This window comes from Propithecus coquereli, unplaced genomic scaffold, assembly GCF_000956105.1.
Source record: "Propithecus coquereli isolate 6110/MARCELLA unplaced genomic scaffold, Pcoq_1.0 Scaffold526, whole genome shotgun sequence".
In the NCBI taxonomy this organism is placed as follows: Eukaryota; Metazoa; Chordata; class Mammalia; order Primates; family Indriidae; genus Propithecus; species Propithecus coquereli.
In genome coordinates this window covers 1,086,138-1,111,050 of record NW_012151130.1, presented here as the reverse complement: position 1 = coordinate 1,111,050, position 24,913 = coordinate 1,086,138, and the positions used below count along the sequence as shown (strand labels likewise).

The window sequence follows — 24,913 nt, the reverse complement described above, 5'->3', positions numbered from 1 at the left end:
ATCCCAACCTCATAGCTGTGGGGTGAGGATTAAATAAACTAATAAGTGTCCAGGGCCAGACAGTGTCTGGCAGAAGAAGCACTGGAGAAATGTTGGCTGCTGCATTGTGCCTCTTACCATGAAACTCCCATAGGCAACGTGGGTGAGAAAACAGAGCTGGGGCAGGGGGAGATCCTCCACTGTGAATGTGCAAGGGTGCACTGGACATGGTGGGCTTCAAGAGAGGGGCCGCAGGCAGGATCTGATTGGTCCTTCCCAGGGTATGGGAGGTGGCCAAGCCACAGAGCAGATCTGGGCTCCTCCAGCCTCACTCTGGCCCCCCGACATGCTCTGCTGCTGAGGAAATGTCACCATGTGTCCCAGACTCTGTCCTTGGCAGCTCCTATTTCCTCTTGCTTTCCCCTGCAGACTTCACGCATGCGAACAACACCACCACCAGGATCTCCATGAACTTTTTTCTTTCCTAGATCTAAAGACTTTATGCCCACTTTGTTCACGGAGCAAAATTACAAAAACCAAGGCTTAAGGAAGGCAAGAAACAGCATCATAAAACAGAAGTGGGGAGCCCTGGGGCCACACAAGGTGACTCTGCTTACAGGCAGAAGGAGAGGCAATAAAGCGTGCCTGTCCCCAGAGCATGGGGGACCATCAGTGAGTCATTTCTGTGAGAGAACCATAAAAAAAAATTCACCTAATTATATCCAGGGTTTGTTTTGTGCCCAACCCCCTAAAAACGGTGGCAGTGTCATGAAGAAATCAGGGAAACAAGGCAGAAACTCTCCTATCATCTCATCTTTGATTTCCTAGCTTAGATCCTCCCAAGCCAAAAGAATCTTCCTGGTCTCGCTGCCATCTGCCACCTGCCATGACCAGCTTCCTTTGTATCTAGTATCTAGGCATCTTTCATTGACCTTCCAACCCAGTGGAATCCACCAGGATGAACTTCTTATTGGAAAGTGATTATCTGGTACCTGGAAAATCTCCAGCACTGAATGTGCAGAAAAGCAGTGATTGAACATTTAAGTGTTGAACATTTACATGCATCTACTTGTAGCTTTTGGAAGTGATGGGGGGATCTGAAGTTGGGAAGAAGATTACCAGGAAAGACAAGTGAGATGTCTGGGACTCTGCAAGAATAATTTCCAGACACAAGCCCTCCAGGTTCAGTGTCGGGAAATGGAAGCAGCATATGCAAAACGCACGACAGAGCTGAATTTCCAATTCACTACAGACATGCTTTGGAAAAAAATGAAAGAGCTATTTTTGGCCCACTGATTGATTAGGGTTGCTATGGTAATAACAAACACTTACAAGACATGTAAGCAAACCAGAGTCTTAAAGGGAAAGGGTCAAACACATTGGGAATTTCATACTCAGTTTCCAGGTGGTGCTGGAAGCCCTCGCTGCTATTTCTGCACCTGCGCAGAAAGAGAGGGGATGGTGGCTGCAGAGAATGGGGACCGTGGAGACAAGTCTGAGATTCTCTAGGGCTCTGCACTTCAGAAGCACAGACTGGCAAAACTTCTGGAAGAATGTACACTGTTCACTTTGAAGATTGTCATTATTGTCATCAAAGGATGCTGTACTCCCACAGCACCTAGCCTGTAGCAAAAACTGTAAGCTAAAGGATATTAATCCTACCCTACCAGTTTACAGTGTAAAATAAAAATAATATTCTCTATAACAGCGCATTTCTAAAACCAATTTAATGATGCCTCATTTGCCGAGCTTGTTAAAAAGATTCTAGGCCTCTCTCCTGATGCTTTACTTTCCATAAGTTGCTGGAATCTGGGAGCCCCCCTGCCACTCAAACTCAGGAGTTGATTTTTTCCTTTTTCTTTAATAGCTTTATTCACATACCATATAATTTACCCATCTCAAGTACACAAGTTAACAGTTCTTAGTATATTCACAGAGTTGTACAACCATTTCCACAGTCTGATTTTAAAACATCTTCATCTCCCCAAAAAGAAGCCCCATATCCATTAGCAGTCACTTCCCTGTTCCCACCTCCCCCCAGTACCACATTGTAAGCAACCACTAATCCACTTTCTGTCTCTACCATTTGTCTATTCTAGACATTTCATACAGATGGAATTATATGATATGTGGCCCTTTGTGTTTGGCTTCTTTCACTTAGTGTAGCGTTTTCAACATTCATCCACACTGTGGCATGTATCAGTACTTCATTCCTCTATCTGACAGAGCAATATTCCATTGTATGGATGTAGCAAATACGATTCATCCATTCACCAGTCGATGGGCATTTGTTTCTACTCTTTGGCTATTACGCATAATACTGCCATGGGTGCCCTTGTATAAGTTTTTGTCTGGACACATCTTCCTTTCTCTTGGGTAAATACCTAGAATGGAATGGCTGGATCATATGGTAAGTCTATGTTTAACCTTCTGAGGAACTGCCAGATGAGTGCACCATTCCAGAGCAGCTGCCGTCACTGGACATTCCCACCAGCAAGGTATGAGGGTTCCAATTTCTCCACGTACTTGACAACACTTGTTATTGCCAAGGTGTTTCTTAACCCTGGAAGGTTCTGAAATACCTAAAATATGATCCAAGGGAAACACAGCTGATGTTCCACATGTCCAGTCAGGGACAGAAAGACATGACCCCAAGCTGACAAGTAATGACAATAGTGTTCATACTATATTTACTATCCATGGGCAATACCCAAGTATTGGATATATATTAATTCATCTATTAACTCACTAACCCTTATACAGCTACATGAAGGTATATGATCAATATCCCCACTTACAGATGAAGAAACAAAGGCACAGAAAAGTCCAGCAGTATGCTCAAAGTCATGCAACAAACACATGAGGGAGCTGGGATTCAGCCCGGGTTGGCTCTGAAGTTCATGCTTGTGACCCCACCTCATGGTGTCTCTTGAGTATCAGGAAAGCACACGTGTTTCTAGAAGAGCAGAGGTTAAAAACACAGGCTTTGCTATTTGGTATTTGCTGTGGCCAGTAACAGCAGAGAGAAAGTGTTTGTGTGCATCTGTCGAATGATAGATGTGCCCTGCTTCAAGCAAACCCAAAGTAGGGAAAATAGGAGTTACCAGAAAGATATATTGGGGAAATAATTATTCATTTAAGAAACTCACAATGGTATCCCTTTAAATGTCAAAATATCCCAGTACCTTTAAAATACAGTACTTTTCAAAAATTGAATTTAAATATGACAGCTTAGGTTAATTCTTACTATGCAAATGCTTTTAAAACCCTGCCCAGAACTCCAGGGAAGGGCATGAATTATCTGGTGTGAAAAAATATTTGTTAACCACATCATTGGTCCTATAAAAACCTGGAAACAACCCAAAGTCCACTAATAGAAGGTTGGCTAAGTGTTTTATGGTGGACTCTAAAGACATTAAAAAAGCAAGGTGTGACCCCGTTTACATAAAAAGAAAAAATAAGTAGACTAGCATATCCCCAGAAAAACATGGAGAAATGACACAAAAATGTTCTCATGGAGGAGAGTAGTGGGGATTATGGGGTCCTTTTATTTTCTGTGACAAACATTTTTATAATGGATGGATTTAGCAATAAACATCTACTTCTTCAGTAAGCAGAAAAACTTCAAATCCAAGAAAAAAGTAAATGAATATTTCAATGATATTCTGAAGTAATTATATTATCTCTAAAGGACGTCACAAGATTTTTCAAAATTCTCATGATTTTAGTCCACTTTAACTTAAAGAAGAGTATATTATAAAGAGCAGTGTGATGGTTAATTTTAGGTGCCAACTTGCCTGGATTGAGGAGGACTTAGAAACCTGGTAAAGTATTATTTTGGGTGTGTCTGGGAGGGTGTTTCTAGAGAAAGTTAGCACGTGAGTCTGAGTGGACTGGGTGGGGAAAATCCCCCCTGAGTGTGGGTAGGCACCATCCAATCTGCTGGGGTCCCAGAGAGAACAAAAACAGAGAAAAGGTGAACACATTGAACTACTTGCTAGAGTTCAGAGACACTCTTCCTCTCCTGTCCTTGGACAACAACTCCAGACTGCCCAGCCTTTGGACTCCAGGACTTACACCAGCAGCCTCTGGGATTCTTGGACCTCCAGCCTCAGGCTGAGAGTTACACCATCGGCTTCTCTGGTTCTGAGGTTTTAGGACTTGGACCGAGCCACAATGAGCCAGCATCCCAGGGTCTTGCCTTGCAGATGGCCTGTCCTGGGACTTCTCAGCCTCCATAATCTCATGAGCCAATTCCCCTAGTAAATCCCTCTCATCTCTCTGTGTATCTGTCAATCTATCATCTATCTATCTATCTATCTACATCCTTACTGGTCTGTCTCTCTGGCAAGCCCTGACGAATGCAAGCTCTATTAAGTGAATGGAGGAGTTGCAGATCCGGTAAGTTTGGGAGTTGCTACTTCATGTGTTTCCCGTCTCACACATATCACACTTACTCATGGTCTTTAGAACACAGCAGGATCTGAGAGGTGATAACAGTTTTATAGTTTTCAAACCACTTTGTAACTAGCATTGGAGTTCTTTCTTCAAAGAAAACATCATGCAGGGACATCATGGCCACTGAGGCATGTCTATGGAATCTTCTGGACCCAGAGGAAGGTAGTCTGGAAACCACTCAGTGAAAAGACCCCTCAGCCTGGCAACTCAGCACGTATTCCTAGTCACCAGCCCAAATCCTTCCCCATCTGAGAGCAGCACTTTACAAGGGGGCTTGGAGTCAAGAACGTTCAATGGAAGTGTTGAGAAGCTGGCCTGGGACTGATGAAGTATTTATAGGCTTTTAAAAGATCATTTCTTTTTAGCCTTTATCTGGAACTCAATGTGTTCCTCTCTTGCCTTCTTGTTCTGACAGCAGGCAACATGTGTTCCCTGCTATCCATAAGGGCCTGAAACTCTGTCTAGATTTGACTTTCTCTCTAATGGAGGTCCCCTGAAACAACATAGATTCTCTGGTGCTATATTCTATATTATCATATTAACTGTATTCCAAGGCCATACTGGGAATGTCAACTTGATATGGGATCATTAATAAAATTAGATTTGCAAATGTTCCCACCCTTCACCAACAGTAGACTCACATCCAGAATGTTCTACAGTGCTAGTGAGAGCAGGCATAGAGTTTCAGGGTTTATTATCTTCCAGGACTCTGGGGCTGGAGCTACTAGAAAGTAAGTGAGAAAAGCCTGTGTTGCTGGTAAAATAGAAGAGTGAGCATGGTGAATGTTTATGCAGAGACAGTTGGTGGACACCTAGATCTTAAAGTACCTTTCAACATTCTTTATTCTTCATCAGGAAAGTTTTATCCTTCCATTTCATCAGAAATTTTTTTTTTTTTTTTTTTGAAACAGAGTCTCACTCTTTTGCCCGGGCTAGAGTGAGTGCCGTGGCGTCAGCCTAGCTCACAGCAACCTCACACTCTTGAGCTCAAGCAATCCTTCTGCCTCAGCCTCCCGAGTAGCTGGGACTACAGGCATGCCCCACCATGCCCGGCTAATTTTTTCTATATATTTTTAGTTGTCCGATTAATTTTTTTCTATTTTTTAGTAGAGACGGGGTCTCACTCTTGCTCAGGCTGGTCTTGAACTCCTGAGCTCAAACAATCCGCCCGCCTCGGCCTCCCAGAGTGCTAGGATTACAGGCTTCATCAGAAATTTTGCCCCATACTTGGAAGGCAAAATATAAATTTCTCTTCTGTGCACAGAAGATCTTTAATACACACACCAATTTCAAAAAGGTGTATGTCTGTCTGTCCCCCTCTACTCAGAACCTCAGTCATCACACAAAGATGCAAAGGAAATAAGGGGAGATATTTGGGCTGTCTTTGCTGTTCTGGGTTCTTGGGCTGTCTTTGCTGTTAGGGTCATGTATAACTTTATACAGAGATAAGGTCAGTGGTAATATTAATAATAACAGGGTAGTTGGGAAAAAAATTGCAAAGAAGATAGTTCGGAAAAGTGGAAAGAGGAACTCAAGCAGAGGAAAAAAGTAGAATTTTAAAGCAAAAGGAAGGAGAGGGAGAAAAGGAATTGCATGTCAATAATAGAGATGAGGATGAATCAGAGAGTGACTTCCCAAATATATGCTGCATAGGAAGAAAACTGTGGCCAAGCGGAATGGAATGGTGGGATCTGAAAGAGAAGTGGAGGAGGGTGAGAGGAAGGGAGTGTATGGAAGGCAGAGCATTGAAATGCAGCCGGAAAACAGCTGCTTGTATTCCAGCCACAGCAAGGAAATGCACGTAGGTCTCTGCTGCTCTGCACAGCCTGCGCTCTGAACACAGGCTTTTGTTCATTCATTAGTTCATTCATGGATGGAGCCTCCTCTCGTCCTCTGACATGCTGAGTAACAGCAACTTGCTGGAGAAGGAAGGCCAGGAGGGAGACGGCCAAATAAATGAATGGAAACATGTTTTCTGAATGGGGTATGGTTTGCTACTTGTGCTTCTAAGAAAATTGAGCAGGGAAACTAAAGTCAGGCTCATCCAATCTAGGGCTGGACTTGACAAGGCAGAAATAAGCAGAGGATGCTTATGAATACTGATAGCCACACACAATAAAGGCAGGACAAGAATTTAAAGACACAGGCAGACCACATTAAATCAAAAGAATTGTATGTAAATAACAGAGATGAGAATGAATCAGAGTGACTTCTCCAAATATAGGCAGGCATATGGCCAGGTAGGGAACTTTCAGATGGCAAGCTTTTGTAGTTAAAAATTGTAAGAATCACCCCTCTTCACCAACTGGGCAAATTCCTCACTTAAAAAAATACTATCGGTGTTAAAATTCTGAACCGAAATGATGGTTACGTTCTCGTAGCAACACTTTTGTCTGGATAGTAAAGATATATACTACCGGGTAGAGTTCACAGTATCTTAGTGATCAGAAAGGTCAAAAGGCATCAGAGCAATTTTGCATTTACCTTATTTAATCACTGAAATGGACTATTTCAGTATGCCCACAGTTGTATTTTATTTTTTCAGAAAAAAAGCTGCCCCACAAAAGTCTTTCCAGTTGTATTATTCTGATCTCACCAACCTGAACAGAATACAACTCCACAGCCATTAGTAAATTACAGAAGAGAAATCCAATTTTTTAGTACCATCAAATGGAAAATAAACAACAAAGAAGAAAAGGAGAATTTCCTAGTAAAATCTCCTATTGCATATTCCTTTAAACAGCTATTTTTCTCTGCTGATTGCCCTCTGTGAAGTCATTTTGAGTGGTGCTAAAAAATGCAAACAATTTAAAAATGTTATGCTGTGTTATGGTGGAGGAGCAGGTTTTATCTTCTGCTCTCTCCCCTCAAAATGGCTGAATTAATTTTCTCTGAAGTACAAAGAAGAGCTTGGGAACAGCTATAGCAAATGGAAATGCGATCATCTGAACAAATAAAACTGGCTGTTCCAAGGCTCCTGCTTCACCAGGCACTAATTGATTGAGTTGCTGAGATGTGGAGACAAGTTCTGGTCCCACACAAGGGCCGTGGCACATCTGTGAATAAGCTGGTTTGCAACTGGCTCACCCACACCACCAGTTGGTTTTCTAAATGGAAACAAATTCAAATGCCTTTGCTGCGGGGTTGAACAGAATGGACTTTGCTTGAAATGGAACTTAGAGATTCTGTGTTGCCTGATTCTAAAAACAAAACATTTGTATTACTTTTGGGCATTCTTCAAAAAACTTTGGTATTTGAGTAGTAGTAATTTTCAGACAGCATATTAACCCACTGGAATTTAAAAGAAAATAACATTCACTAAAATAGAATTGATCCACTGACATATTTAGTGGACACATAATGGCTCTGACCCGGAGAGAAGTTTCTGGAACTCCTCAAGTTTTAGAAGATTGGCCTTACAAAATCCAAGGTCCCATGGACAAACAAGTGTGGGAAGGGTTGCAGACATACGGCTCCCTTTGGAGAGTCACAATGTATATTAGCATAGTAAAGTGAGAAGTTCCGCAATTATAAAATCTGTTTAGCTCTGTGTATCCCTTCTCTTACTTAATTGGCTGTACGCCATCTAACATGGTTACAAATGGTTCTAGACTGCTTCCATCTGAATTCTCTGGAACCCTGAAGGTTTTTGAAATTGGTTATTCCAGCTCTGACTACAATGACACCAGTCTCATGCCATGGCCAGTGTCTCCACCATCTTCTCTGTGAGGGTCCTACCTGTGCCTAACTGCTGCCTTGCTCATCAGCGCCCCCAGCTGGAGGGAGGACTGTTTCTTTGTCCTGGTCTCTAAAGAAAGGATACTTCCCTTAGATATCCAGGGTTAATTGTGATGTACAGATAAAGTTATTTCCTAACCAGCTAACCCCTGACTCTATCACCCCAAAGAAGGGACACTTAAGGACCTTCATTCTCTTAGTTTACATGTTAGATGAAATGGCCATATTGTTCTCTATTTCCTTCCAAACAATCCTAGAGGTCTGGTATAATAATTGTATTCTTCTTTGGACTTGTCCCGACTTTCCTCGTTATGTAATTTAGTGGTTTCTACCACCCCATGGCCAGGCCTCCGTGGAAGGAGCAGGAGGAGAGGCTTGTGAGGAACGGAGGTTATCAGTCTTCACGCAGACCATCCACCAGCTCTTTGAATCATTGCGGAAGCTTGATAAGGCCCAGATTGCGAGTGACATTCCCATCCGAGACAGTTTCGCTGCTTTCAGATAACCCGAGTTCATCTTTGGTGACTGAGGGTGGACGCTCAGCCATGAGCAGCCTTGACTCTCTTCCCCGGCTAAACCAACCCTGAACAGTCCCATCTCTCACTGCAGCTCAATACTATTTGAGGTTGTCACTAAAGAGTCCTTTCACTCTCCCCAGTCTGTTGCCATTTTCTTTTCCTACCTCTTTCATCTAAATAATTAAAATGCTGGGTAAGACTGGACAGCTGACTGCTGCCCTTATTGTTGCCATTCTAACTAACAGAAAGACGCATCCCATCTGTCATTGCCTCTTCTTTGGATCCTTATTAAACGAGGTTTTGGTGGACTAGGGTAGTCATGGCAGCAAAATATATACATAACAACTGTATATTCAAAATCGCTGTTATCAGCTTCCCATAACTTAAGTTTTTAAATTCCTACAAATGACAAGAAAGTCCTTTTTCCTTCCTTACTACTGAGGCTGAATTGACGCTACCTACTTATGATCATCTTTAAGCACAGTTTTTTTTGTTTTTTTTTTTTTTAGCTCTGGAAAAACAAAATCAACTGCTCTGGAAGTCAGCCAGTCTCCTCGGGCACCTTCCTTTGTGACTTTACAAACTTCAGAAGAACCTGCCGGTTTTGAAGAACTGCTAAAAGGACCTGTCCACTGGAAAATTGTCATTGTGGGGGGGAGGGAGGCGGGGGGGCAAGGGCAACATACGTAACCTAAACATTTGTACCCCCATAATACGCTGAAATAAAAAAAAAAGAGCAAAAGAAAATTGTCATTGTGTTGTTCTTTGTTTACTGTATAATTAAGATTTTTCCCATAACCAAGCTAAAGATATTTTTCCACTTCCTGGGCAAATGACATTTTCACATAATTCTAAACACACACACAGTCGCTTGCAGTGAGGAAAAGCTTTTATATCTTGATAACTGTGATAATGCTGAAGCCTTAGATGGCCTTAAATAGAAAGTTCTCTCACCTGGGTTTTGTCACAAATGAGGACAGCATGAGGTCTAAGAAATAGTCTGGACAGTGAAATGTGAGACCTAGGGGATCCTAGGTATGGACACACTAGTGCTCTGGGCTAATGCTTTCTGAGAAGAGATGTTGGTCTGGAGGTTTTAGAGCCCTAGGGACTGCCTCTCTGAAGAAGGGTAGGGTACAGTCATCCTAGCTGGGAGTCTGACATTGGGGAAGTTTTGCTTTTGGGCATACAACAGGAAATATAGAGCTTGGGAAAGACATCAAGAAGAGGTATTTAGGATTAAAGGATCAGGGGATAAAGAGTCCAATTAAAAAGCATTTGAAACAGGAAAAAAGATGAAGGCAATTGAAAGCCTCTGGCATAAATCCTACGAGTAGACCCTGTAGTCAGAGTGAAGGGTGGGCTCTTCCCCCGGGGCTGTTGCGGGCAGAGAGCGTGAGAACACGGCTGAGTCTAAGTCAAGGGGTGGCAGCTTCAAAACGCACACTGCAGGCCTGGAGGAGAACACTGGGGCCAGAGAGAGAAAAATCCGGATCCCTCAGTCACTGGGGAGACGGAAAGAGAAGTTGGCCTATATTTGAGATGGAAAATAAAAGTGAACTAGCTAGGAACAATGTGACTTCCCCACAGGGAATTGAATCTAGACCCTGGTCTGACATTAAAAGCACCACAACCCGCCCTCCAGGAAGCCAGGATCCACCTACATCACTTGCCCACTGGGCCGGGAATGAGCACATTACAGACTAAATCGTGTCCTTCCAAAATGCATACGTTGAAGCCCTATGCCCCAATGTTACGGGATTTGGAGGTAGGGCCTTTGAGAGACAATCAGGTTTAGATGAGGTCATGCGGTCCTCATGATGAGATTAGTGCCCTTATAAGAAGAGACCAGAGAACTTGCTCTCTCTCCTTGCCATGTAAGGACACAGCAAGAAGACGGCCACCTGCCAAGCAGGAAGAGAGCCCCTCACCAGAAGCTGAATCCGCCAGCACCCTGATCTTGGATTTCCAGCCTCCCCAACGTGAGGAATAAATGTCTGTTGTTTAAGGACCTCAGTCTGTGGCATTTTGTTATAGCAGCCTGAGCTGACGGAGACAGAGCAGGCATCTGCAGGGGAGTTCTACTTCCCCTCGAGTCCAGCTCCAATGCCACCTTCTCCAGGAAATCTTCTCGTATTTCTCCTCAGCAGAATATCTCCCTCCTACGACCCTCTGTTTGCACTTCAACTATAACACATATACACAGGCCTTCCCTAAAACACTGATAGTTTTATATTCATCTGCTCCCATTGACTTTTCCCCAACTCTGCCCTCTCATTCCATTCCACTTCCTTAGCCAATCCTAACTGAGGCAGGAAGGACCTTCCAGTTGTTCCAACAGGGCACCTGATTGGCCTTAGAGTTATTGTGGCATGTCAACTGCAGGACAGGTTCCTGAGTTATACACATCCCATACCTTCCCTTCCCTTGGCCCACTGGTGTGCCCCTGTTCTCATAATCTGAGTTTTGTACTTGAGTCTCTGAGACCAGTTTTGCCATATAGCTATCTCTCCTCCCTCTGGTTACCAGATAAACAACAATCTTTTAGCATAACTATGTCCTGTGCAATATTTGAAGGATCCTTGTACTAAAAATAATCTACTGTTTATCTGATAATTCAAATATAACTGGATATCCTGTATTTTTACTTACTAAAGCTGACAATCTTATCTCCCCAGCACCACATCCACTGAATAACCTGCCTAAGAATGCTGTGTCCTGTTCTTCCTGTCTCCTGCCTTGGGGACTATAGCCCTGTCCTGAAACTCAAAGCCCCAGGGGTGTGGCTTGGTCGAGAACCATGGTTTCCATTCTGTTGCAGTTTTCAGAACCTAAGTACTTTAATACATATTCTTAAAAAATGAACACAATATCATTATACATTTTTCAACTTCATTTCTCTGTTAATATTACCTATATGTTAATGTTACCTACAACTTCCACATTCCATGGTTCTGTCATGAGCTTATGAAGAATAAGTGCCATTGGTTTGGGGTCCAATCAAGGTGACCTAATTCTAAAGCTCACCAGACCAATAGCTTCCTTGGTGTAGTTGTATGGACAAGAATTCTCTTTTTCACACAATTATTGATTATATTTCAAATGAAAAATCCAAACATAAGTTTTCAGGGAAGTGGGACATGAGGTACCATCAGATATCACTAAATTAAAATAATATCCTGGACAACTGGTACCATCCAGGCCGATCACTGCAATCTAGTCTATATTGAAAGGCCCTAAGATATATTCTCATTTATTCCCCCCTAGAACTTACATTTTAATGATGGTAGCCTTCCAGCACTGTACAATATATGACAATGAACATGTGTTGAGTATTTAACAAGCACCAAGCACTAAGCTAAGATTTTGGATTATTTAAGAGTTTGGTTATTTAATATAATCCTCACATCACCTTTATGAGATAGTTATTACATTTTCCCCACTTACAGAGGAGGAAATAGAGGCTTAAAGAGTCTGCTAATGGGTGTTGGAAGCAAGATTCAACCGATTCCAAAGTCTACCTCTCAATGACTGTGCAACTGCTAAAAGCAATAGAACTAGGGAGTGGGGGTGGTTGTAGGGAACCATTTAATGGCCTGCTGTCTACAAGCAATGTGCTGAGAGCTTTCTGTGCATTAGATCTGGGGTTGGCAAACGAGCCTGGGGGCCAAATTTGGCCTGCTGCCTGGGTGACCATGACCATGCCAATTTGTTTACATGCCATCTATGGCGGCTTTTGCAGTGACAAGAGACTGTCAAAGAAGAGACTGACCCACAAAGAAGAAGATATTTATAATATGATCCTCTACCGAAAATGTTTTCCAACCTCTATGTTAGATCATTGACTCCTACCGACAGCTCGAGGAAGGAAGGATTATCCCAATTTTAGAAAAGAGGACACTTAGGTTCAGAAAAGTTAAGATGCTTATTCTAAAGCAGTGGTTCCACGACTCCAAAAGTTTTAAATTTGCATTTTTCCATAGAGTTGCCTCTTTTTTTCAGAGTTAGAGACATTGGGGAGGAAATGCTATATGTTCCTATAATTTCATAAAAGAAAAGATATTTTAATACTCAAGTATGAGGGGATATAATTACCAATAGTCCTTTACATGAAATAAATTTAATTTTATGAAAAACTTTGAATATTATTATTTGTTTTTCTATTTTGCAGAGGATAGGTGAGGATCAGCATGCATTCCAGTACGGCAGTTAGGGGCTGCTTGCTTGGGAACTCCAGCCAGTAAGTGGCAGAGCTGGAGGACACCCAGGCCTGTCTGACTCCAAAGCCTGTGTTAGGGCTGTCTATCTATTATTCATGCATTCATTCCGTCATTCAATAGCTATTTATTAGGCACCTAGGATATGCCAGGTACCATGTTCTTGCCAAGGGCATGATAAATCATTTTCCTCTATTTCTCTCACCATCTTTCTCTTTCTTTTGCTGGTTTTGTTTTTGTTGTTGTTGTTTGTTTTATGTTTTTTTTAGACACAAGTCTTGTTCTGTTGCCGGGCTAGAGTGCCGTGGCATCAGTCTGGCTCACAGCAACCTCATACTCCTGGGTTCGAGTGATCCTCCTGCCTCAGCCTCCCAAGTAGCCCGGACTACAGGCACACACTACCATGCCCGCTAATTCTTTCTATCTTTAGGAGAGATGGGGTCTCACTTTTGCTCAGGGTTCAGGCTGGTCTCAAACTCCTGAGCTCAAGAGATCCTCCCACCTCGGCCTCCCAGAATGTTAGGATTACAGGCATGAGCCACCGTGCCTGGCCTCCTTTGGCTGTTTTCATTGAAACCAAAAACTCAACTTTTATCATGGCTCAGTTAACCATTTTTTTATTATGATAGCTTGACCTATTGGCCATTGGGGAAAATGATCCATAGGAAAATACCACAGACAATGATATTATAGGTTCTCCCTGTTTTTTTTTTTCTTTTTAGTAATAGCTCTAGAGGCTCTTAGGATAGGGAAGAAATTAAGTTATTTCATCAAGCCACAAAGAGATTGTGCAATCCAGATTTCTGAGTAAAACAGTTTACACATACACCTTTCCAGTTTCAAGGTTCTCCCCTCTAAGGGATCAGGACACAGCCTGTGAGTCCTACCTTCCCTCAGTAACTACCATCATCCCTTTAATATCATATTGCTAGAAACTGTTCTTCCATTATAGCCAACTATCATCAATATAGCAGTCAAACTATTTAAAAATTACAAGCAAAAGTTAATTATGTAAAGTGACTATCAAGGCACTTGAAATTAGCATTCATATTCTTGAACAAATGAGAACATTCAAATTATTGCATTATATATAACTATGTAATAGCCTACATTTAAATATTTCTGATTCTGAATTATTCCTTTTTTTTAAAAATTATTACATTGATAAGACAAGTAATACAGGGAAGTTCCAATTACTCCACTGATCATAGACAGAATATTTAAAAATAATTAAATAAAACTTACTGTGTATTCTGATTCCACATGTTCATTTGAAGAAGAGGGGAAAGAAGAAAGAGAGACAAAATAATGATTTATTCCTCTTTCACTGATCATAAACAGAATATTTTAAAATAATTAAATGAAACTTGCTGTGTATTCTGATTCCACATGTTCATTTGAAGAAGAGGGGAAAGAAGAAAGAGAGACAAAATAATGATTTAGACCATGCTTATATGCAATATAAAGCCACAGAATTAACAAATACTGATGAATTATCATTACTAAAAAATGTGCTACAGAAACCTTCCAAAAATTAAACTTTCATAAATACTAAATGTCTCCATGTTTGCACTGAAATTCTTTCATATGATACTACTGTGGTTGGGTAGATAAAGACAGTAAGACTAGATTCAATTAGCCTATAGGTTTGTGGCTAATTAAAAACCAAAGAGTTGGCATTATAAAAGCAGAATTAAAGACTAATAATTCTAGTAGAGCATTTCATTAACCACAAAGGAAATCTTCTGAGTGGAAAAGCAGCTTTTATAACCAATAAGAGCTTGTTATGATGATATCGAAGTGGGATCTTGAATTTTAGTGTGTTCAAGGGCAGGAACCAAACCAAAATTTTTCTGGCCGCAGTTTTTAGTGTTGCATTTAGTGCAGAGAGTTTATTATCATTGCATTACACATGAGAGGGAAAGTGATCTTAAAGATTTCCATATTATCTAATAACAAAGGAAGTAGTTTGGGACAGAGAGATCCAACAGAACCTTTTACACAAATTATAGTAAAATTTGGAGGGGAGGGGAGGCTATAAAATAAACAAATCAAAAGTTCATAGACAAATCATGCCCCCAAATTACCTGGGAATTATTGAGGAAACAGGGGGAAACAAGGACCACAAAACCTCTAGAAATGTCACTAAAAAGATCTTCATCTTCCTTCTCCATAGCTATTTGTTATAATCAGTTTAAGAAGGAAGATGGACTGTCTTAGCTTAACCTCCCCATTCCCTGCCATCCCTGCGACTCAGTGGCAGGAAGAGCACTGATGCCCTAGAGGTAAGAGAGCGGAGGATGAGGGAGATGTTACTGGGCTCTCACAAGGCCCTGCTTGGATCATCAGCCCTAAATCAGTGAAATGCAGCTACCGCTATGTCCTGGCCTTTGCTACATGTAGCATACTGGTTGAACTAAAGACTTACCTGTAATTGTGTAGGGATAATAGTTCCAAGCCTTCTCTGTAACATAAAATATTTTGGGGACAACAGCTCTGGCCCAACTAGGCAGTTTGCTAAGAGGAAAGAAAGAAAGAGAAAAAACAAAAACAATTAGAGTCTGTTCAGAGCCTCACCGTACTACCACATCTTTCTGGATAAGTTGCTGGAGAAATCAGAGTTCTGAGGCATCTGTCCTCTCCACAGCCTCCCATTCCTCATCTCTCTGATCTTTACCGTAGCTAGTTGTTTCTTGTGCATATTCATGTGCTCTCAGAATGTGTGAAGGTAGACAGGGACTCCATAGTTCTGTGAGCCTGTCCTGTTTGGATTTGTAAGGACATGAGAATTCAGGGCCTGGGAGGCACCATGTTTGGAGGGGTTTGGCCATTGTCCCCTAGGAGGTGTATGGTGGAAGTGGTATAAAGGGATGGCGGGGGTTGGGAACAGAGGCAAATGTTAGAGACAGGCTTAAGCGTGGCAACCCACATGAGTGACCTTTGAAAAATGGACAAAAGCAACAGAGAGTAGCAACTTAAGAGATATGAAGAGGAACAAAATATAGCTCCTCAATGACTATAGTGGGTTGAATTGTGTCTCCCCAAAAGATAGGTCCATGTCTTAACCTTTAGTACCTGTGAAACTGACCTAATTTGAAAGCAGGGTCTTCGCAGATGTAATTAAGTTAAGGATCACAAGATGAAGTCATCCTGGATACAGGGTGAACCCTAACTCCAATGCTTGGTATCCTTATAAGAGGAAGGAGAGAGAGATTTGAGACTCAGGAGCACATGGGGACAGAGACAGGAGAGACGCAGCTGCAAGCCCAAGAACACCAGAGGATAGGAGAGAGGCATGGAGCAGACTCTCCCTCGGAGGCCCTAGAACTACGAGAAGATAAATTTGTGTGGTTTTAAGCCACCTAGTTTGTGGCAATTTGTTGTGGTTTATTAGGCAACTAATAAAATAACAGCAACAATCCTCCGGATTGAGAAAACAAATTCTCAAAAGGCACAAGTCCCAAGGTCTTTTGTAAACCAAATACGGATGAAGTTTTGTTTTATTTTGCTTTTCTTCAGAAGCAAATGCTTTAGAATAGTGCAGCTCCAGAGAATTCCTTAAATATTACATTTAAATATATGACATTATCTATTCCTTAAAATATATCTGTATGATTGTGTTTTCCCCCAGCACTATAACCAAGGGTTTCTGTCTTTCTAGAGCCTACCGTTTGCTTTTTTTCTATTCTGGTGCCTACCACTAAGCATCCGGGATGCTAATGTCTAGCCGTAGATCAGTCCCAGGGAAATGGCATAGGCTCTCAGCTCCTCATGGCTGCATGTTGGCAATAAAAAATCTCAAGAAACAGTTTTGAATTCCAAGCTGATGTAAGTAGGAAAAGTGGGGACATCGAGCTAATAGAACTCCAATTCCCAAACCCCTCTTGGACGTGGACTCTACGTGATAACCAGAGCCAGTAAAATACTGTGTACCTTGTGTATCTTCTCAAATTGTTTCTCTTATGTCTGACAGTATCCAGGCCTGGCTTTTGAAAAGACAAATATGTATTCTCAACGGCTGGCCGGACCTAACCCACGGCTCTGGGCTGTTCATCAGGGTTAAAACAAATGGAAAGCAAAGCTCCCCCAAAGTTGGGTGGGTGGCAGACGAGAGCCATTGTTCTCAGGTGGGGAGTGGGAGTCATGAGCTGGAGCAGTTTTGTAATTCACATACCAATTCTTGCTGCTCTAACGCAGAATTTTTCACTCCTATAAAATCATCTCTGCAGTAACTGCTCATTTACCTTACGTTCACACTGCTTGAAAGGACGAGGCTGCTCCCTGACAGGGGTTGTTATAGCTTTTGCAGATGATCTATTCTATCAGTCACTGAAGTTGGAGTGCAACTCAGGTTGACATCAAGAGTAAGAAAATTAGGCTGGGTGCGGTGGGGCTAATGCCTATAATCCCAGCACTTTGGGAGGCCAAGATGGGAGGATTGCTTGAGATCAGAAGTTTGAGACCAGCTTGGGAAGCATAGGGAGACCCCGTCTCTATGAAATATAGAAAAATTAGCCAGGTGTGGTGGCGTGTGCCTGCAGTCTCTGCTACTTGGGAGGCTGAGGCAGGAGGATTGCTTGAGCCCAGGAGCCAAGAGTTTGAGGCTGCAGTGAGCTATGGTCATGCCACTGCCCTTATGCCTAGGCAACAAAGAGAAACCCTGTCTCCAAAACAAATAAATAAATAAAAAGAGAGAAAGAAAATCACATTGGCTTGCTTGTGGGAAATGGCCATAAGCAAAACTTCCCGTGGGTTCTTTCCTAAATGGCCCCCAGAGCCTAGAGCAATATGCCAATGGGTAGTGTTGGAAGCCATGGATTTTAGTCACAGCAAGTGGTTCTCTTGTGCTTTTAATGGACTAAAACAGGGCTGCAGAATCTCCTGAAAGTGAACAAGGCGTTGTTTAGCTTAGACGAAGCGCCTGCGTCTCCCTACAGCATTAGAGCCCACACCCTACTGTTCTCCTGTGGGCAGGCGTTCCATCTACACGGCACACCTCACATTCACTAGGCTGCTTGTGCGTAGCACTCTGGGGCCCAAGTACCTCCTCTCTCCCCTCTCCTTCCCGCAGCAGCTTAAATGCCTCCCAGCAGACGAACCATATTCCTAAGCAACAATCATATTCTGGAAAGGAGGTGGAAAACATTGGCAATTTTCCATTCACGTTGAGACTTTTCTTGTTCATAAACGGTTCATCGGGACTCCAGATTCTAGAATCTTTATTTTAGTTGTTTCATCCACCAACTTATGTAGGATATGCAGCACTATAATCAATTATTATACCTTTTCCAATAAGATGGCTTAAAAAACAATCATTTATCCAAGGCCGATACAATTGTATGTGTCTCTTCTAATTAGTCTGGAAAGAAGGCCTTTCTGGTATTTACCAGGCCAGGCGCAGGAGGCGTTTGCAACAAGTTCCAGGATATGTTGTTTAAATATTTTTAAGCCCACTAACAGACCTTCTCTCAGCCACCAATTTCCCCAGAGCACATCATTATTTCAATGATTTGTCTGAAAAAGTAAAATTTATTTTTCCCTGCAGGAATGATTTATCGGGGCCTGCAAAGAAAGTGGAATTAAATTAGTCCCCGCTGTGGTTGTCACTTTCATGATGTATACTGTCACACAGCCTACCATTCCGAGAAGTCTGTCACTCAAACTCACTACTAGGTGTCAAACAAGAGCAGCAAGTTTGAATCCAAGTTTGTCTTCTTGGTCCACAAGCCAGGATCAAGCCTCCCAATGGCCCATCTTGTCAAGCTTTGGGCTTTAGAGGAACTGAGGAAGAAGAGGGACAGAACTCGAAAGCTTTTATGGGATCCAGAAACATGCTGTCATGGAATGATACTCCTCTTGCATCATATTGCCCCACATGCCTTTGTCAGTGCCTCCCAAACATAAGACTTTTCAGAAGGTTTGGCTTCTTACTTTTAAACTTTGGTATAAAATAGAACTTCCCTGGTTTTAGCACTGAAAGTCCCACCTGCCAGGAAATCCCTCAAGTCCTGGGCAAACTGGGACAGTAGGTCACCCTACAGCAGTGGTTCCCACTAGAGAGAGATTTTGCCCCCTGTGAGAAATTTGGCAGTGTCTGGAGACATTTCTGGTTGTCACAACAGGGGGGGGATGCTGTTGGCATCTAGTGGCTAGAGGCCAGGGGTGCTGCTGAACCTCCTACAAGGTGCAGGACAGCCTCCCAACCCCAAATAATTATCCAGCCCAAATGTCCACAGTAACAAGTTTAGTAACAAGTTTAGAAACCTGATCATCTATCATCTCACAGGTTCCCCCAATGTCCCCTAAGTCACAGCTGAACCGATAAGAAGGGCCCAGGGGCAGGCAAAGTCTGAACTGGTCTTAGGTTAGGGTGTTTATTGACTTCATTAGGAGCTTCTGGAACCAAAATCTAAACTGCCCTTCCATTAGAAGCTTTTGGCACTTTACAATCCAGATTATCACAAAATTCCCCCTGGTATCTAATCTCACATTGTAATTTATGCTCATTTGGGATTTGCTTCAGGAGGTTTTGAATATCATTAGGCCAAATGTGGTCTAAATGGAGTCTAATTCCATCTTCTCAACAGGGGTCAGAATTATGACGGTCTTAACTGGAAATCTTGGACTTTAAACCTTCACCAGCAGAAAAGACCGTCCTAGGATTTTTTCCTAAACAGCGTACTAAAACCTGCCACTTTCTGCACTGACATTATGCTCAAATAACTGCAGCGCATTTTAAATAGGACTCCGCAACTTTCACATCCTCATTTCCCACAGAATAGCCCATGAAGAATATTCTGACCCTTTGTTTAGTCTTTGCACTGAAAGCTGGCATTTGACAATTGTTTGATAATAATGAATTGTTCCCATCCAGTTCTCTGTACTGAGGTCTTTAAATTTCTTCTCCAGCTACTCTAATTCATTTACTTACTCTTCTAAATGGTTGTTTTGGCTTGTCTTTTAGTTGTACTCTTAATGTAATTGTTTGCATGGTAGTAAAGAGGTAAGCAGTGCCTGGACCAGAACTGTCACCAGTGGGAGGCAGGGTCACCAGGGCTTCACCCTCAGGGACAGTCCAAAAATCGAGTTCGTTGAACTTGAGACCCGGACCCCACCACCCGCCTCCCTACTTAAAAGACAGTTTGTGTCAGGATTCTGGGAAAAGGGGCCTGGCTCATGCAGGTTCTTGGAAGGCTCTGCTTGGACAGCAGCAGGGTAATATGGCCAGCATGCTAGGAAGCCCTTGGCGAGGTGGTCACACGTGTCCACATCATCCCTCAGCAGTGAGGCAGGACCAAGGTGGAAAGCCACTCGGCTGGGGGATGTTCTCTAAGATCCCAAACAGGCCTAAACATTCTGTTTCTAGGACTTCCCATGGGAGTAGTTGAGGGAGCAGATGTGGGGGAGGGCCTGGTAGCACAAGAGCCCCTGGCATGTACTTGCACATTGAGATGGGGACAGAAGGGAATAGCACGGACTGACAAGTGCGTCGGGAGGAAGCGCCTCACTTGCTCTATTATCTTCCATAACACTTATTGCCTTCTAAAATATATATGTATATTCTCCCTGTATATAAATAATGTAACCTATACTATAATTATATAGGCCATGTAAAATTATATATTCTAAAATACATAATGTTTTTACCTATTATGGTAATTGTACATTGTTTGTCACTCCCGACTGGAATGCAAGTCCCACCAGGGTGGGGATCTTTGTTCTGTTGCATCCCCAGCACCTAGAATAGTGCCTGGCATACATCAGGTGCTCAATAAATATTTTTGGAATGAAGATTGTCTCTACATATCCAGAAGTCAATAATGACCATGAAGATTTTTTGAAAATAGCATGGAAATAAGCTATTAGGGTGAGAATCTATGGCTCTGACACCTTCTGTGTTCCCTGTTGCCTGGGCAGTGACCTCTCCCAAAGCCACTTGTGTTCCAGGCTCTGAGCTTACTGTGGGGAAGATCTGGGAAATGGATCTATTTGCCCAGCAGATTTGGGAGAGCTGGGAGGATAGGAAGAGGAAATGGGAGAGAGAGACCCAAGCCATGGCAACAAGATCCTACCAATGAGCTGTTAGGTAAAGGGACCAGCTGGTGGCTTTGCATGTCCAGTTGAAAAGGGTTCATGACTTACGGAAGTTTCACCCTCTCCTACCCAAAGCCACTAGAGGCCAGGAGAGATTACTATGGAAGACTAGGGCCACCTAGTAGGGAAAATGTTCTCTCCGTGCAAATCAATGCAGGCATTAGGTGGAATCACCGTTAGAAGCTGGCAACCCTCCCTGACTGGCAGCTGCCAGCACAGCCTAATTAATCCAGCAGCCAAGGTGGTGAAGAACACGACACTTCGTGGCTGAAAAACAAGCCTAAAAATAGCCTCCATCTTTTCTCCAAGGCCCCTCCTGCCCCCACCTCATTCCCTCCCCTCCTGGGCTGCAGTGGGAAGGGATTGGAAAGCGAAAATAAAAGGTGACAAAAGAAAAGCCCACCTTCATATGCTTCTGGATGACAGGTTTTATTTAGAATCACTATTCCAGAGTTTGATTAGTATCTTGCCTCCTGTCCTTGGATGCCAGCTGAAACGATGATTTTTGAAGACAAGCCAAGAACTATCACTTATTTGGTTAACTGCACTAGATCAAAGTCCCAAGCACAACCACCAAATGTACTATTGCATTCCTACTAATACACCAAATGTATTAGGCAACCACCAGAAAGTACTGTGCAGCCAACAGTGTGTCGGGTGCTGCAGGAAAGGCCAGAGGATGGAGCAACTCCATGATCCTTGGAAATGAGAGGCAAGTACTAAAAGGATGAATGGCATTTTAAAAGGACACTAAAACCAATTAAAAAATTGGCAAAGAAATAGACATTTCTCCAAAGAAGAAATACAAATGGCCAATGAACACATGAAGAGATGCTCGACATCATTAGTCATTAGAGAAATGCAAATCGAGATACCACTTCACACCCAGCAGGATGGCTATAATCAAAAAGACAGATGATAGTAAGTGTCGGTGATTATGCAGAGAAATTGGAACCCTCATGCGTTCTTGGTGGGAATGTAAAATAGTGCAGCCACTTTGGAAAACAGTGTGGCAGTTCCTCTCCCCACTCACTGGTAGCCGAGGGCTTGGTCTGGGAACCCAATGGGATACTTATGTTTGGGATTTTGGAACAAGTGAGGGGAAGAAAAAGGGACAATTCAGATGCACCCAGGGCAGCTGTGGTGCCGATGGCTGGAGGCAGTGGAGGTGCAGGTCAGTGAGGGCAGAATGAAGCCACCTGGTTCTGTTTAAAGATGGTTGTAATCACTGGGTTCTTGCCCTATGCAGCTGTCTTGATTCCTGCCCATTCTTAAGCCTTCAGATAATTCTGTGGGCCGCCGTCATCTTTCCACCAAGTGTCCTTTCTGCCTGAGACAGACTCATTTTCTTCTGCTGGCAACCGCGACCCTTGACTGAGAGAGCCTCACACCTCCTTTTTGGCTTGTCTCCAATTCAGCCCTGATGGACAACTTACACAGCAGCCAAAGCAGACCGATCATTGACAGATGGATGCTTCTCTTTGCTTGGTGATAATTGTCATTGTTGAATCCAACTCCCCTTCGAACAATTTTCTGTTTTCCACATTAACTGGAGAGTAGGCCCTGATTACACAGGCTCTGAATATGTCCAATAATATGTCTAATAATATGTCTAATAATTACTTGGGGTTATCAATCAATGAAGCAGTTCTTGAACGTGATTTAGCTTCCCATACAGATGGATGTAAGGGAGAGAATCCACTCACTCTGCCAGCTCGTGAATCCAGGTCCACAGGTCAACGATATTATTCTGTGTAAAGTACTAAATAGGCCCTGGGAACACCTTAGCTACTGCCTGTCCATCTCTCAGGAGACCCTCCCCTGTGGACACTCACAAGAGGAGCAGATGGACTCATAAATGCTGGAATCAACCAGCTTTGGACCCTACCTTGATCAAAAGGCAAGGACTGTGGCCATGTCGTCAGGGATTCCCTCCAATACCCACGTAATTTGTTGCACATCGTAGATTTCTATAAATACTCATTTAATGAATTACAAATTATGAAGCAGCCTCACCAATATGGCAGTCACATGAGGCATTGGTGGCTCTAAGTTGTGACTACTAAGTAATGGGTTTGGTTTTCTTTTTGATTATGAGAATTCATCTTATTAATTCATAGTTATGTCATGTCAATTTTTTCCTTTCTCTCCTGCCAAATGATAACCATCTTAGTTCTGAAATATGTGCCCATAATCTTGAAATATGCCAAGAACCTTTTAAATTAGGAAATGATAGACCTAGTTTAAACTTGTGTAAAAGGACCTCTTTTCTCTCTGCCTCGCTGGAGGAGAATCAGGATAATGTCTGATACATAGTTTGAGCACAGAAAGTTATGGTCGAAAGGATCTTCCACGTTAGGTTGCCCACCTTACCCAACCACACAGTATGTTGAACAACCTATTTGATGTTTGAATCTGCCCAAGAACACCCTGATGAGTAGGGTCCCACTCACACTGGACCATCTCCAGCAACAGTAGAATCTACTATAAGGCACCCTATCGCATTCTCAGATGGCTTGTATGCTTGGAAATTTCTTTCTTGCATCTAAATCTTTCTCCTGGCATTCCTACCCATTAGTCTTGGTCTCGTTGGTCTGCTAAGTAAGGTCTTACAGCATACGTAAGTCTGATTCTTCTCCATGTAATGGCACCATGATACAACCAGAATCTAGCTTTTCCAGGTTAAACATCCTTTGTATCTTCAGTCATTCTTCCTATCACTTGAGTATCGAGTCCTTTTCTCTAGATATACTTTGTCTATATTCATTTAAAAGTGTCCCACATAGGAACAGACATATTCCAGGTATGTTCTGACTAGTGGAAAAATTGGGCAGGATTATTAAGTACATGGTTTTAGATATTTTACTTTACTTTTATTGATGTAGTTGAAGTATAATGTTTGCAGCTATATATCTATTACATGCACATGTATATACACACACGATAATGATGTATATTTATGTGTGTGCATATATAATTGCTTCATATTGAATTGTCAACGAAAATCACTGTATTTCTTTCAAATATGCCAATGCAAAGTTATAAATTCTTCATCTTATACAATTGGTATTTTTAGATTCAAAGATAGAACCATACACCTGTCCCTATTTAATTTCATCTTGATAGAAAATGACCCATAATTCCAAACTCCTGAAGTTTTCCTGGATCCTCATTTTTAGTCTTTCAAATTTACCATCCTTCCCAGATATGGGTTTCCCAGACTTTGGGAAAGGTACCTAGATGTTTAGCCAGATATTGGTTAAAAGAATCCAGTAGAGCTGAGTTCAGACTTCTAAGTTACATTACTAAGTCACATTATTTCTTAGTCACACTAGAATTTTCTCTCTTTGTTGACACTATCCATCATCTGTACCTTTTAGGTTATTGAATCAGTCACTAATCTACCCAATTTTGACAGCAACCAGGTTGTATTTTTCCACCCAGTTTACTTTATAATTCCTCTCCCTCCTCAAAAGTAACTACTAGCCTGAGGGTGGCTTGTCTATGTTTTGAAGCTTTTACTACATATGTGGTTATCTGTAAATAATATATATAACTGTAGTCATTGTATGTATATTTTAGAAATTGATATAAAAAGCATCATGCTATTAATATATGTGTATATACATATATTTTTGTTTTTTGTAGCTTACCTATTATACACTGTGTTATGCCTTTGAAATTTATCAAAGTATATCTGGTATCTGGTTCATAAAGTTGAACTACTATGGACTTTTTCATTATGTGAATATACCATAATGTAGTCCCATTCGCAAATATGTGGATTGTTTCCATTTATGTTCCATTACATACAGTGTTAGAATTAGTCTCCTGTTACATGTTTCCTTGTGTACAGTACAGGAATTTCTCTAGGGTTCTATTTAGGAAAAGAATTGTTAGGTGGAGGCC

The 24,913-nt window shown here is 42.1% G+C and overlaps 1 protein-coding gene across 3 annotated transcripts in view; it reads right to left on the bottom strand.

Moving 5' to 3' along the window:
• The window catches only part of PITPNC1 (phosphatidylinositol transfer protein, cytoplasmic 1), a 130,854-nt gene that overhangs the window by 100,847 nt on the left and 5,094 nt on the right, over nt 1-24,913 (bottom strand). For 2 of the 3 annotated variants that reach the window (XM_012656903.1, XM_012656904.1), the window contains exons 2-3: nt 15,339-15,427; nt 14,156-14,163 (exon numbers count right to left, since the gene is read on the bottom strand). In XM_012656903.1, the coding sequence (XP_012512357.1) occupies nt 14,156-14,163; nt 15,339-15,427 (97 nt within the window). Of the gene's footprint in view, nt 1-14,155; nt 14,164-14,281; nt 14,733-15,338; nt 15,428-24,913 lie in introns of those variants that run through there. The other variant, XM_012656905.1, reaches the window with a different exon arrangement.